The sequence below is a fragment of the Agelaius phoeniceus genome, chromosome 18 (assembly GCF_051311805.1).
Source record: "Agelaius phoeniceus isolate bAgePho1 chromosome 18, bAgePho1.hap1, whole genome shotgun sequence".
In the NCBI taxonomy this organism is placed as follows: domain Eukaryota; kingdom Metazoa; phylum Chordata; class Aves; order Passeriformes; family Icteridae; genus Agelaius; species Agelaius phoeniceus.
Genome location: NC_135282.1, coordinates 8,629,440 through 8,644,667, shown reverse-complemented (window position 1 = coordinate 8,644,667; position 15,228 = coordinate 8,629,440). Strand labels below are relative to the sequence as shown.

The 15,228-nt window shown below is 58.3% G+C and overlaps 1 protein-coding gene across 1 annotated transcript; it reads right to left on the bottom strand.

Annotated features, from left to right (window-relative positions):
• Positions 1–62: 62 nt before the first annotated feature.
• On the bottom strand, positions 63–13,970 carry SLC25A1 (solute carrier family 25 member 1). Its single transcript, XM_054645691.2, has 9 exons — positions 13,792–13,970; positions 3,792–3,899; positions 3,567–3,666; positions 3,210–3,348; positions 2,641–2,725; positions 2,377–2,481; positions 1,875–1,990; positions 1,489–1,562; positions 63–1,392 (listed from the first exon to the last, which is right to left on the bottom strand). Exons 1-9 carry the CDS (start codon positions 13,883–13,885, stop codon positions 1,278–1,280), a joined length of 936 nt encoding a protein of 311 aa, XP_054501666.1. The 5' UTR covers positions 13,886–13,970; the 3' UTR covers positions 63–1,277.
• Between the last annotated feature and the right edge of the window lie 1,258 nt (positions 13,971–15,228).

Sequence of the window (15,228 nt, the reverse complement as noted above, 5' to 3'; positions counted from 1 at the left end):
TCCCCCACCCACAGGGCAGGAGCCACTCACTGCCCATTCAGCACAGCCCGGACGCCAACGCAGCCGCTAAAGCCAGACTGATTTTATTCAAATTGCGAATGTAAAACAGAATAACAATAAAAAAAAAACTAATGCAACCCTCACTGGCTTCAGAGCCAAAAGCCGCAGGTAAACCGTGCCCAGGCTTTCCTCCTTCACCCTTCAGTGTTAAGGCTGAGCTCATCGCTGGCTACAAGAGGGAGGAGGGATGGGATGAGCCCTGGCTCTTGCACCCCCAGCTCCCTCAGGGAGAAATTTGGCACAAATCCAGTGGGGCCAGCCTGGCATGGGCAGGGCAGGGCTCCAGCCCCACGGCCATGGGTGTTAGTGAGTCAGCGTGAAGCTCTAAAGCTCCAAAAGCTACGGGATCACCTACGGCACCACAGAAACGCGGCAGGAGGGCGGATGCGGGGAATGTGGCAGAAGAAAGGGGTTTGCACCCCTGGCCGAGGGGCCAAGGCTGCGGCCTGGGGCTGCACCTCCTGCCCCGGCTCGCACGCACGGCTCGGCTGTAAACGGCAGCTGAGGGGGCACCCGGCTCACCCCAACCCCAGCCCACAGTGAGCAGAACTAAAGGCCTGGTCTATGTGCAATGTTGGGCAACTGCTGCTCAGCAGCCTGGGGCTGAGCAGGATCCCCAGGATGGGAGGGGATGTTGTGCACCAGTGGTCTTGGTGCTGGCAGGGAGCTTGGGGTCACACCAGAGGGTCACTGCTCTCCCATCCCAGGGGGTGCAGGGCTGCTGGGCCCCCTCCAAGAGCTGCTGTGACCCTGCCATGGTATCAGCCCCATTGTCAGATTGTGATGTAGTTTGGCATTGAACCCACATGGCTTGAGGGGGCTCTCAGCACCCCCAAAAGAGCTGTTCCTGAGGCAGTCAGGAGCTCCTGGCTGCTGGGAGCCCCAAGGCCACTGTTAAAGGGACATCTCAGTCTGGTTAACCAGTACACATAGCTCATGTGGGGCTGAGGGAAAGCGTCACCAGGAGATTGGGGTGGGCATGACCGGGATGCTGGGTGTTGGGATGGTGGGATGCAGCTCCCTCCCTGCTCCTTTCAGCACACAACTAGTAATTTAACCTGCTCCAGAGCCTGTTCCTAAAGATAAAGGTGGCCAGGTTTGGGGTGTGCAGGGCAGACCTGGCCCCAGCAGTGCCGCAGGTGGGTGTGGGTTTGGTCTCTGCTCTCCAGCTGAAGCCCTGCGGGGCACAGGAGGCGGGGGCTGCCTGGCCTGGCCCCTCAGTCCGTTTTCCACACCTTGTCGAGGAATTTGACCACCTCATCGTAGATGATGAAGACGATGGCCACGTCAAGACACACACGGCCCAAGCGAGGCACTGTACCCTTGTAAAACCTGCCAGGAATAGAGAGGAGGGCCATGGAGCTGGGTCCCCTCACAGCCCCTTCCCTGCCCATCCTCCCCACCAGCCACCCCCAGTGCAGAGCTTACGCCAGGGGCCCTTCGTGTTTCATGATCTGGTAGGCACAGTCCCAGGTGTTCTTGTACTTGTGTGCTTCCAGCCCCTGTGGGAAGGGAAAAGCAGGATCAGAGGCCAGAGCCAGGGATGCATCTGGGGGATTTCAGGGGAGAGGCAGAGAACTGGGGGTGTGCCATGGGGAACTGATCTCTCTCCACTGCTGCAGGACATCAGTCCCCACAGGGATGTCCCCACTCTGTGCAAGCCATGCCTCAGGAGCAATCCCAGACATCTCCCAAACCAAACCTTGCAGGCATTGTGTGCCTGCCCCAGGGACAGCAGCAAACAGCTCCCAGGCAGGGGGTGCCCGCAGCCTGCTGCAGGCAGAGCAGTCCCACACCAGGCCCTGGCACTGTACCTGCATCCTGGTCTTCACCACATCCAAGGGAGTGTTGCCAAAGACACTGGCAGCTCCAGCAATGGCTCCAAACACCCCTGTTATGAAGGGGTTAATGGCCTTGTTGGGATTGTCCCCTAGGAAGGAAAAGAGGGTTAGGGCAGAGTGGTGGTGGTGGGATTCCCATGTACATTCCCAAAGGAGCCTGGAAGGAAGGTCCCAAGTCTGGCTGCTTGTGGTCAGGGGGCAGTGCTGAGCTGGGGACTGTCCAGCAGCACCTGCCCCACAGAGCCCACACCTCACTGTGGGGCCCAGGGTGGGTGTGAAAGTGATGCTCCAGCACTAGGACCCATCAACCCCACAAGCTGGTGCCACCCCAACCAGTATTAATTTTCCTCCATTCCAAGTGACTGAGCCATGAAAAATAGGGGGTGTGTGGAAGGAAAAACCATCCCAGCTCCCAAGGGTGGCTGGGGAGCCAGAGGCACAGCCAGAGTGGCCTGGGGGACCAAGGGCACCATACCTTTGTACCAGTTCCTGAGGGAGGTCATGACGAAGAAGCGGATGGCCTGGTTTGATCCTTGCTTGAGGACAGTTGCAGTTAGGCCCTGGTAGGTCCCCTTCAGTCCTGCAAGAAGAGGGTGTTGGAGGGGAGACCAGCCTCAAGTGGCAGAGAAAATTCTCCCCAAGCCATCTGTCCCAGCCTGTGCCCATCCACCACCTCCCACCCTGTCCCCATAGCATGGCAGTACTCAGGGAGTCAGGGTGGCACTTTCCTGGGACTCACCCTGTTCCCGAACGATCTCCCGGACGCCATGGAAGAAACCACGGTATTTGGGGTTGGGAGAGGTCTGGTCATGGATAAACTTCACCTACAAGGAGATGATGTGCTTGTCCTGGCTGAGGTAATGCAGATGTGGTGGCCCCAAGGGCTGGCAGCCACCTCCTGCCTTGTTCCAGGGACAGTGCCAAGACCAGAGCCACCCCACGCAGCCAGGCAGCTCTGGGAGAGACCACGGGGGAAGCCTGTGCCCATGGCCAGCAGTGCATTTTGCAGAGGAAAACGTGGGAAACTGCTCCTGCAAGCAGCCATGTGGGTCTTACACTCATAAAATGGGTGACAAGATGGCTCCTGGGTGTGGGGCTCCTGCCTGGAGTGGAGAAGGGTCCAGGGCCACCTGACTTGACCTCCCACAGGGCTTTCCAGCATCAGATCCACCCCTACAAAACTGTCTTAGGCAAATGCATGCAGCCTTCAGGACCCCAGAAGTAGGATATCCCTGGGTTTTGTCCCCTCCCAGCCCAGCCCAGCGAGGGGTGCCAAGGCAGGGGACAGAGGCAGGCACACCCACCCACCTTCACAGTCTCCATGGGGCAGACCACGGCCACAGCCTCAGCCACGCCAGCCCCCAGCCCGCAGATGAAGCCCCGCGTGCCGTCCAGCCGCCCCTGCTCATCTCTCATCTGGTTGCTGAGGAACTCGAACGTCCCGAACCTGCAAAGGAGCCACTGTGCCAACCCCTGGGCACCAGGACAGGAGTCTGCACCCTCAGGGTCCAGGAGCAGCTGCACCCCCTGTGAGAGGACCCTCCCTGCCTGGGAGACCACGTGGCTTTGGTAAAACACCAACAGAGACACCAAGGGCAAAGCCACCCCCTTGTTTGCTGCTGTTGGGGGTCCCCCCCACTCAGCCCTTGCCATGGGGGCACGTACCTGACAGCAGCCTTGGGGATGGAGCCGTACAACAGCGAGCTGAGCCCCCGGTACAGCCCCCGGACGCCATGGTCACGGACAGTCTGCTTCACACAGTCCCCTGCGGCAGAGCACAGAGGTGCTGCTGTCACCCACCACGCCGAGGACCACCCACCACCGCCCTGCCAAACCCCCAGCACCAGCCAGGCTCCCCAGGAGCCCCAAATCCAGAGAGGGGCTGCTCACCAATGCCCTTGTAGCGGGGAGGGTTTGCCTTCTCATCCAGCTGCAGCTGCGTCTTCACATACTCGGTGGGGAATGTGATGCAGATCTCGATCCCTCCAGCCAGGCCACCTGCATGGGAGAGGAAGGGACACTGAGGCAGGAGCAGCACTGTGCCCATTCACTGCCACATGGCTGCTCCCAGCTCCATGACGGCTGAGCCTGAGACCTCTGGCAGGTCTGGGCTGGGACACAGTATCCCTGTCCTCACCAAAACCCTGAGGACTCCACACAGCAGCAGGGCCCTGTGCCAACCTGGTGCCTTGAATGGGCATCATTACCCTGCCATGGCAAGAGGTGTCAAGAAGACTGGACAAAGGGGTGGGAAAGCAGGGCAAAACACCACACCCATGGCTGCCTATTTGGTGTGCTGCCCCTCAAAGGCACCTCTCCCTCTCTGGAGCCTCACACCTCCAGGTGAGCAGCCAGCACTGGGATGTACAAACACAGCGGTGCTGACGCAGGCCCAGCACCACTGGCCACACCAGCAGGAGCTCATTTGCAGACCTGGCTGTGCTGGCAGGAAGCACAATTATCATCAAGCCTGTCTGGCTGCCCTGGGCTCCCGCAGTGGTGGCTGCTGGGCACTGATTACACCGGCTGCAGCCTTTCCTGATGGCCTGGGCAGCAAGGGATGCTGGCTCTCACCTCTGGGGCTCCCCTCAGCATGGCTGGAGCCCTTGCAGCTGGACCCAGCTGTGCTGGGGGAGCTGGGCTTGGCCCATCCGGCCACAATGGATCAGAGAGCATCAAAGTGTGGCCAGGTCCTGCCGAGCAGCAGGAGCCCTTTGTGCCAGCAGCACTAGGAGGAAGCACCAGGCTGAGCTCCCTCAGGTCTCACAGGGCACCAGGGGGAAGCACAGGGCTGAGCACTCCCTCAGGTCTTACAGGGCCAACCCTGAGCTCCCTCAGGTCTCACAGGGCCAACTCTGCTCCGCCCAGGACAGGGCACAGGGGGCAACACCACCCTGAACGCCCCGAGGATCTCCCTGCTCCTTGCCCAGGGAAGGTGAACCATGCTTCAGCCCACAGGCTGGGGTGCAGCGTGTGGTCAGCTCCCAGCTGGGGCTCCCAGTCTCCTATACAGCCTCCAGTGGTTCCTCCAGCCTGGCCATGTCCTTGGTGTGACTCAGCAGGCCTGTGGCCCCCACTGCCAGGCTTGGAGGCCCATCAGGGCCCAGGGGACACCCCAGCAGGGAACACACTGCCTCTGCAGGAGAGGCTGGGACTGTGTGCAGTGGTTGTTATCCTGCTCTGCAGTGAAGCACAGGCTGGTGCCACGTGGCATAGTTCTGCTTATCAGCAGCCCCCCAAAGTACCCCCATGAAGGGATGCTGATAGGGGACACCACGGCCCATGGCTGCTCCCTGTGACAACAATAGGCAGCACCAACTCCTTGGACCTGCAGACTTTCTCACAAAGTCGTATTTCTTATGCATGGCCCTCACACATGCAAGAGATCTCCCTGGTGTTGCCAGCTCCCTCGTGTTGATGCCACTGGCAACTGGCATCCTCGGGAACACTGCTGCCTCCTCTCAGCCCTGTCCCCAGCAGCAGAACAGCACTCATCTTAAAAGAGCCTTATGCTGGTTTTTCCCCCCAAGCACAAAAAGCACCAGGCTGCACTTCTTACCCAGGGAGCCAAGAAGCCAGGCCAGCCTCAACACAGCTGGGGCAATGCAAAGCTCAGCTCCGTGCTCACTGAGCATCCCACTCCTCCCACAGGCACGGCAGGGATGGGGACACCGTGGCACTGAGTGCCCGAGGCAGGACACGCCAGCCCAGCTGGGCAGCATCCCGGCCCCTGGGGATGGGGCTTGAGGCCAGCCCAGCTCTGCCACAGCAAACAAAGGCTCCTTGTTTCCCACTGTGTTCCCAGGGGGGCTGGAGCTGCCCAGCCCAGCCCAGCCCAGGCAGGCTCCCCTCAGGAGGCGGTGCTGGGTGACCACTGCCAGCCCTGATGCCTCCATGCACCCACTGCTCTGGGGACATGGCAGGAAACACAGAGCCAGCCCACGGCACTGCAGCCAGCCAGCAGCTCCCCTGGGACATCACAGGAGGACAGACACCATCCCCAGGGTCCCCAGCACACCCCTGCTGCCCCCTCAACCCTCTCCTGTCCTTGGCGTGTCCGTCAGAGAGGCAGACACTGCCAGTCCTATGGCAGGGGGGCTGGCTGAACACTCATTTCTCCTGCAAAGACAAACAGCTCCTGCAGGAGCAGTTGGCAGGCCCCAGAGAGCAGCTCGATGAGGAGCAATGTGCTGCATCTGGGTCCAGTCCCCAAAAAGCTGAGCACCAACTGGCACCTCTCCACACACCACTGTGCCACCAGCCTTGTGCCACCACAGCCACACGAACACCCAGAGTGCTGCCAAGGCCACTTCCCTCCCTCCCTCCCTCCCTCCCACACTGCAGAACTGAAGTGCTGGATGTTTTAAGCACCATAAATATTTGTTCTCTCTCGGTCCCCCAGCACCAGCTCCTCCCCCAGCACACCCAGAAGCCGGACAGCAGGGAAGCACCCAGGACAAGCAGCAGTCCAGGGGCAACCAGAACCTCAGCTCATGGCAGCCACACCAAATGCTACAGGGGGAGATGGTGCACCTCCTGCAGCCTGCTCACAGCCTCAGTGGTCACACTTGCATGCAGGAGAGGCAGAGGCTCTGCTCAGCATCCCACAGGCAAAGCCATCCCCAGGAGCCCAGCAAAGGAACAGCACATTGTTCCTGGGAACTGGCAGCCTCTGGGGCAATGAGGCTGCCCTAGCCAAGGATGAAGGAACAGGCCACCCGTGCTGCCAGGTCCCCTCCCTGTTCCCCAGTGTTGTTCTGGCCTAAAATCCCATGGGAAGGTGCACAGAGGGCAGGGACTCAGGACACACTCCATGACTTGTGGCAATTTTAATCCATTTTCTTTTGCCCACAGAGAGACAGGATGGCACAGGCCACCTGCCCTGCAGCCCCCTGGAAGCAAGACCCATCAGAGGTCCTGCTCTGCTGTCATCTCCTCTCCCCCCACAGTTTTACCCCAGCAGAAACCTCATTCTATGCAAATAAATCACCCCACTGCCCACGAGCAGCAGCTTTGTCCAATCCCCTTCCTCTCCAGAGCTGCAGGGACTTTGCAACCTGTTTACCCGGACTTTACACAGCAGCTCCAGCTCTTGCAACACCACAGAGTCAGCAGGAACAGCAGCACTCAGGAGGTGAAAGAGCACTCGGGGCAGCTGAGATGCCGGGCCAAGGCTCTGGCTGCTCGCTGGATGCAGGAGCCAGAGGACAGGGAATGTCCTTCAGGGAAGGTCACTCTGCCCGGCCCCAGGGAAGGTGCCCCCGGAGGGGGGATCCCACTCCCTGCACCAGGAATGGCTCCCTGCCTGCAGCAAGCCTGCAAGGGCTCCAGCTGCCAGCTATCCTGACACTGCAGGCTCAGCAGGAAGGGAGAGAAGGGAAAAATACCCTGGCAGAGTTTTCCTAGAAAAAGTTTAGCTTTCCCCGGCAGAGAGGCCCGGGGAGGCCGTCCTTTGAGGACACGCCTGCAGCCCTTGGGCACGGCTGGGGAGAGCTGGCAGGAGGGAAAAGAGGGTTTTTTGGGGACAGTGGGAGGGTGCTGCCCCTGCAATGCTCACACAACACGTGATGGCATCAGCACACGCAGGTTCAGCTCCACACACCGTCCATGAGTAGCTTCGGGGACACCACTGACCACCCTGACCCAGGGACCCAGCTCCAGACCAGGGCAGTGCTGAAGGCAGGAGGATGCAGCTGTGATGGGGAAGACAAACAGAGCCCCAGGAATGACACAAACCAAGGCTGCACAGCCAGGACTGGCACTATCACCCTCTGCAAACTCCTACCCAGAGGCAAGTGCCCCAATGAACACCCACTGCCCTGTCTGGGAGCCACTTAGGGGCAGGGGGTGGCACTGGCCCCTCTGCCACTCCTGCAAGTGGCTGTGCCTGCAAAAGCATCCTGCTCCTGCAGAGTGATGGAGCAGCAGGTCTCTGTGCAGCTCTGATGAGAAGCGAGCACCTGGGGAGCAATTTCAGTCTCTCCATTTTAAAAGTAATTTCACATGCTGACATACCAGCACCTGACTTCCATATAAAAAGCACCTTTTAACTTCAGATTCATTAGGATCCTTTCAAGCCATAGGAAATTATTCCTAAGGGTCTGGAAGCAACGCAGCAGAGCTCTCCTAGGGCCCATGCCTGCAGCTTCTCCATTCTGTCAGCTGGGTGGCTGAGGATGGTGGGAAGGCACAAACAGGCTCCCAGTGCAGGCTGAGCCCTGAGTTCCCCATTTTGGGGGCTCCCAGCCCACGTGCAGAAGGTGCAGCTGGATGGGGTGAGCTGAGCAGCTGACACGGGTGACACAGACCACACGCTACAGGCACAGGGTGCAATCCTGCCCAACTCCTGGATGCTGTGCTTGCAGTTTCAGCACTCTCACAAGGGCACCTGGTGCCCTTTTAATTAGCCAACATAGCTTTTGGAGATGGAGAAATAAGAAAGAAAAACCCCAAGAAGCAAAGACCACCAGGCTGCTATGAACCAGGAAGGCAGAAATACCCACCAGCACCTTGTGACAGGTCTCTGCAGCCCAGATTGCCGCCTGCTCCCCTCACCGAGGGACCAACCCCCCCTGGCAGCCATCCAGGCTGCTCTTCACCCATCCATTGCCAGTGGAGCAATCCTGCCCTGCAGCGGTGAAACGGGTTTGACAGCTCCACCCTCCCGGCACTTCCCACCATGGGCCACCTTGTGAAACTGGGGGCTCAGGAGCAGGCAGGAGCCTCGCTGGGGCTGCAGCCCTCCAGGACAGCCGGCTCTCGGCAGAGCTCCAGCGCTGCTGTCCTCACCCAGGCACCTCCTCTGGCCACGGACAGTCCTTCACCACCATCCACTGCCACATCCTTGAGGAAAACCACCACGGGGGCAGCTCTGCCACCAAAAGTCTGACTCAGTGCTGAGATGGGGAAGGCTGCCTCCCCAAACCAGACTGCCAGAAGTTTAGCTGTGTTTTGGTTAGAAGGGAAAAAACATGTCCTGCAACAGGTCAGCAGGCTCAGAGGGTGTCTGTCCCCATGCTGGGTTAGGAAGGTCTCCCTCCCATCTGACAGGGGCAAGGCCAGTGGGGAGCACAGGGGTTCAGCATGCCCAGCAGTAAGCAGACATTCACAGCTGGTTTTTTTGGTCATGGGAGCATGCTAGAGGCAGGCTGGCAACAGTCTGAACCCCCAGTGAAACAGAATGGCAAACATGAGAGGTGCCCCTCTGTACCCTGTGCCACTGAGGGTAAACAGCCCCGTGCAAACAGTGCTGCAGATAACGCTACGGATGGGATGAAACCATTTGTCTTGAATCTTACTGGAACTGTCCTGTTTGAACAGGCTGTCCTTTCACAACTCACTCATTCATCACCTCTTTGCATTCACTTCTCAATATGACAATTAATCATTATTGCAATTTAAACTTCTCAACTGTGAGTATAATGGCAGAAGCCATTTCCCCATGCTCACAGTCACAGTATCCTCTGCCTTTAGTGCTGATTCCACCTTTGGGGACTGTCAGGTTCTTTGTCCTGTTCAAGTCACCTTCTCCCCATTGCTCTGCACACCTCAAGGCTCCAGGTTTGTCACCATGAGCTGCCTCCTGGCCATCCCACCAGATCCCACTTCAGACACCAACTTTTCAAGTGTCAAAAACTCTCTTAAGACATGCAACAGGGAGCCGATGTCAGAGCCCAGGGCTGTTGGATGACTCCCCCAGCACAGCCCCATAGCTGGATGAAGGAGCCACTGCCAGGACTGAGACTTCCCTGGGGATAAGCTTTGATCTCCCAGCCCCCAGCACAGGGGAATGACTGCTGTACCAAACACTGGAGAACAGAGGGAGAAGAGATGGCCAAAAAAAACAATCCCTGCTGTCAAGAGATGACCTGAGACCTCAGGACACAAGCAGGAGCAGGGAGGCTGCATTGGCATGCACCACACAGCACCATCAGAGCTGAGAGATGCTGCAACATCCCCAAGCTGTCAGCTCATGGTGCTCATCATCTCGGGAAGACGGACGACCCCTTCCGATCATTTACATCAACCCAGAGAAAATGGTTGCCTGCAGAATGTCAAGCAGAACATCAGGCATGTGAAATCTCAGAAACTCACATTTCAGAGCCCAGGGTTAACCCCAGCTCAAACAGAATCCATTCAGACCAAAGGGACACCCCAATATGGTTTCCTGGCCCTGGGGCTGACATCCTCCTCCCACCAGGAGCCTTGGGGCTCTTATAGGCTTCCACTGCAGCCCATGAGGGCTCCCAGGCAGGCAGGGACTCACTCAAGGCCAGCATGGTCCTTGTGCCCCACTCCCCAAACAGATGACAGCCACAGGAGGCAACTGCAGAGAGAAGCCACAGCCAGGAGTGATGCACTGAGGGCCAGCAGACCTGGCAGGACCGGCTCCCTCCACACTCTCCAATCTTTTCCCCCTGCCTGCGCTTGGCCTCCACCCAGCTCAGCATGAAGAGAGAAACATCCCCTACTCTGCTGTGAGCACCAGGCATCTATCTCAAAACCAGGGAGTGTGCTGGACCACAGCCATTCACAGGAGCACAACCTCCCTCACACCCTCTCCTGAGAGCAATGGCCCTGGAAATCCAGATGGACTTGGGACTTTTGGGAAAGGAGACCTGCTCTGCAAAAGGCAAGTCTCAGCTTTCACACCCAGTCCCTGACTCCTCTCCTCTGCAGGTACAGCATTTCCTAAGAAAGATAATATCAAGGATTAACAAAGAAGAGGAGACTGAAGCTCCAATTACTGCTTTGTTCTGGAGCCTGGGCTCCCTTGCTGAACCCTGCTTCATGCCCTATTCTCTCCCTGCAGTCCCCCTCCCCTGCTCACGCTCCCCCCTAGGACCCTGGTGCACATCACTGTTATTTGCCAGTGGTACTCAACACCAGGGCAGCAGCCACAACCCCTGTGAGCTCTTTCCAAATCCAGCACCGTCTAGGACAACATCCAGGCATCCTGCCTCCCTGGCCAGGCAGGATTAGGTGTAGGTAGAAACAGCAACTGTGCAACAGCCCCCGGGTGAGCAGAGATCCCATACATAGAGCAGCTGGGAGCTTCTCCGTGGGAGGGAGCAGACCCCAGGCTTCAAAGCTGGCTAGAAACAGAATAAGGCTGTATTTAACTCTGGCAAGGGCAGGCAGAGCCTTTCATCAAATGAGCACTGATAACCATGAGCAAAGTTCTCAAGAGGAGGGAAGGGGTGTGAGGCAAAGACCATTTGTGCTGGGCTGGAAATAGCCCACACTGCAAGCTGACTTGAGCTGACCCAACAAAATGAGCTGACCCAACAGCACCAAAATGAGCTGCCAACGTGGCATCCAAAAACCCAGTGAAGGAGCACTCTCAGGATTCCCAGAGGTGACTGATGACTCTGCCACCACCATTCCTGTCTCACCACTTAACTGCCTTTATTTCAAGCTCCCCACTGCAGTGTGGCCCTGTGCTGGGAGCATAGTAGACAAGCAGCACCCAGCCCTTCAGGATGCTGGTGGGAGGGACAGGAGTCTGGTGGTCTGTTTGGAAACCACAGCACAAAACAGGAAAGCTGGCTGTGGGAGGCCGGAGACAGAGCTGGGCTCCTGGCCCACCTGCCACCAGGTTGTTATCCAGCAGAAGAGCCCGAGCTACCTTCATGTGCTCAGGCCACACGTGGCCACAGCAGCACCAGCAGCGTTGTCACTGCAAGGTGAAGGGCTGCCTTGGCACACAACAGCTGCTTGGACAAAGGAGGGCCCATTAACAAATTAATTTTTAACCTTGCGTTTTGTCTGTTGCGACAATTGAAGGAGAAGAGCTCTTGGCAGACAGAGCTTTACTTGCATCTCTTCAGAAAAGAGTCAACCCCAGCCTGTTGAGGTCTGGGCAGCCAAGGGAGCTGTGCCTCCCTGGCAGAGGATCCCAATTACCCAGAGGGTCTGGGAGCAGATACGCACACAGGGAGGGATGATGGCTTATTTAACTCCACTAGCACAGGCTGTTGATGAAGCACAGCAGGAATGTTCCATCTTAACAACTCCAGCTCACCAGAACGTGGAGCGCACATCCCTGTTGTGCAGACAGATATCACATGAGAAACTCTGAGAGTGTCAGCAGACCCCTTAAAGTCAGCAGAGACAGCCACAAACAGCACTGCATCCCCCAGCAAGGGGCTGGAGGGCTGAGCAGACCAGGGCACAGGGAGTTAACAGCAGCTTTCTCCCATTTCTGTGGTTCTCTAATACAATTAGATGCCACAGAGGCTTGGCTGGACTTTTGCCCATTAACCAATTACTCTGATTACAGCCTGTGAGGAGAAGACCAGCATCTCAATAGAGTCCTTCTTCTACCTCTGCAAGTCTGCTGCAACCTCTCTCACAGGAGGCTGATTCTAGTAAGCTGATGATCCTGATTACAGATCTACACAAGATCTGTGAAAGTATCCTGGTACATTGGTCCAGGCAGTGACAACCTGATGCTTTCATTGCACATGGACAGCAAGTTGGGAAAGGCTGGGAAGGGTGGGCAAAAAGGAAACATCTTGTCCTTCCCATCCTAAAATCGGATTAAATCCTATTTAAAAGACCTTTAAGTCAAGAGGCCTGGAAAAAACCAACCCATTTTGAGATGGGGCAGCAGAGAGGGGCACAAAGCTCTGGAGGAGCCTGGCCTCACCGAAGGGCTCACTTGAGTGAGAAGTCACCCTCTCGCTGGAGGCCGCCTCCTCCTTGTGCCCCAGCCCTTTGGCCAGGCAGACTAGTGATGGCAAAGTCCCTTCCCGGAGACGTGACACCGGGAGGCTTCGGCACCCTTTGCACGCTCCAGCGGCCGCGTCCACCTCCGACAGTTCTCCCGGTGCTGCGAGGGAGGCCGCCCGCCGGGGCAGGGCCGGGGGGCAGAGCCGGAGCGGCCGCGGCTCCGCTCCCCGTGCGGGCACAGCCCCGCTGCTCCCCGGTGCCGCTACTGGAGCTGGAGCTCTGCCCTTGGAGGGGAGCAGGGAGTTGGACTGACAAACAAAGGCACAATCGTAGGAGGGGGAACTGGCTGGAAAACACAAAAGCTCTAAACATGCCAATCATGTCGAGGCTACGATGGCTCATTTCAAAACAAAGACGCTAATCTCCACTCTGGGAATTGTCCTGCGACTGGCAGGAGAAACCAGGGAGCTAATGAACAGCTACAAAGGAGTTTAACAAGCCTGCGACTGTCTTGGACTCCATTCAGCTCAGAGCTCGAAACAGCCACAAGCAGGAGGCAGAGCGTTAACTCTGCAGTTACTGCTGCCCTCGGTGCAGTTACTGATCTGATCCCATGAAGTGGTCAGAACTGGACGGGAAAACACGCCCTGATCCAAGAGATTGATGCTCAGGCACAAAGGAGGGACCAAGCAGCCTTTAGAGGAGCTGTACCAGCGCAGGCTGTGGGACACAGCTGGGGCAGACACAACCGACTGCTGCTGCTTCAGCCCTGTCCCTCAACACCCTCGGGGGAGCATGTGGGGCCCTTGCTGCCAACCAGCCTCTCCCATCAGTTCCGCTCCTTCCTGCTGAACCCCCGAGTGCCGCTCGCCCCGCGTCATGTCCGAGCCCACCAGTAGCTTCCCAGCTGGACCACCGGGTGCACAAACAGCCTGGCAAGACGCTGGGGTCTCCGCGGATAGCGGGAGCCCGCAGCCAGCGTCCAGGCTCGGGATGCAGCTGCGGGAGCTCCCCGGCTGTGGCTGAAGGGAAACCCCGGTCCAACGGGGTCGCCTTCCGCGGGGAGCGGGAGAAGGGCGGCAGTCCCGGGATGGAGCAGCACCTGCGGGAGCGCCACCGCCCCGGGGCGGGCCCGGCAGCCTCCGCCCAGCCGGATGCCCACGCTGGCAGCGGCGGGGCGAGCCCCGTCCCCAGGAGAGCCCCAGGAGCCCCTTACCTGCCAGGATGGCCTTGCCGGGGTGCGTGAGCTTGGCCTTGCCGGCAGGGGCGGCAGCGGCGGCCAGGCTGCGGGGCGCGGCGGGGGCGGGCATGGCCGCGCTGCTCCGCGGCTCCGGCTGCCCGGCGGCGGCGGCCGAGCCCTATTTCAGAGCCGCGCCCGCGAGGGGCGGCCCCGGCGGCGTCACATCCTCGCAGGGCGGGGCGGGGGCGGCCCCTGGGGAGCGGTTCTGCGGGGCGCGGGGCAGCGGGTGAACGGCAGCAGAGCGGCGGGTGAACGGCAGCACAGCGGCAGCGTGACCCCGCCCGGCCCTCGGTGCTGCGGCAATGGGGGCTGCTCAGCCCGCTCCCAGGAATCCACGGGAAAAGCCTCCGTGTGGCTACGGAGAGATGCCGGCTCGGCCGGAGAGACGTGGGCAGCAGTGCCCCCGCTCCTGAGCGGCATCAGCACCTCCGGGCACGCCTAGGCCAGGACTAGCTCCGAACCAGCCCAAAGCCCTCGGTCAGCGAGGATACACAGCAGTGCGCTCCTGCGCCGTGGCGACCGTCCGAGGGGAGGGAAAGGGGAGGGTTTGCTCATCTCAGGCCCTTGGCTTGAATCCTTTCTGTTTCAGTGAGGAAAGGAGACCAGGAACTCCCGGGGTAGGAAGCGCATGTGAACGCCCAGCGCAGGCGGAAGAGAAAAAGAGAAACAAAAACATTCTCAAATTAAAAGGCTGCTGTGAATGCAATGACACTCCGGGCTTAGCCGGGGTTGGTTGGTGCTTTTGGGTGCCTTTTTTTTTTTTTTTTGGTTTGTGGTTTTGAGGTTTTTTTTTTTTGTTGTTGTTGTTTGTGTTGTTTTTGGGTTTTTTTTGGGGGGGGGGTTTGGATGTATTATCTATTGCTCCTTAATGACTGGGCTGTGCAAATTGCACTAGGATATTTTTTTGCTTTATCTACAGACAGAGGAAGACTGCCCTGCTCAAAAGCTGTATTTACAGGATGCAGGGAAAGAAACCAACACTGTTTTCATTTCCACCCAGGATTTCGCAGAAAGCAGGGAACACTGGAGCTGTACTCCGGCACTATGCTCTCCTTTACACCTGGAGCAGCCACATTACTCAAAAGAGCGAACATTTTGTGCAAGAAGTCACCTTCAGCTATGCATAAAACGTGCTTCTGTCCAGACTTGCTCTCTGTGTGCTTTGTGACATGGTTTTTGCTTAACAAAACTCAGCAATCTGGCAGCTGGCAGCCCCATCCAAAAGCTCACTCTGCTGCTACACAGCCCTGGCTTCATGGCTAAACCGCCGGCAGAAGAAGCCTTTGGGAAACTGAAGCATCTTTATTCTGCCAGGCTTAAAAGCAAACATACTTGCATTGCAAAACTCACCCCCAGGTGAGATCAGAACTGTATGTAGTTTCACAACAGAGTTAAAATAGGCATGGAGTGGTC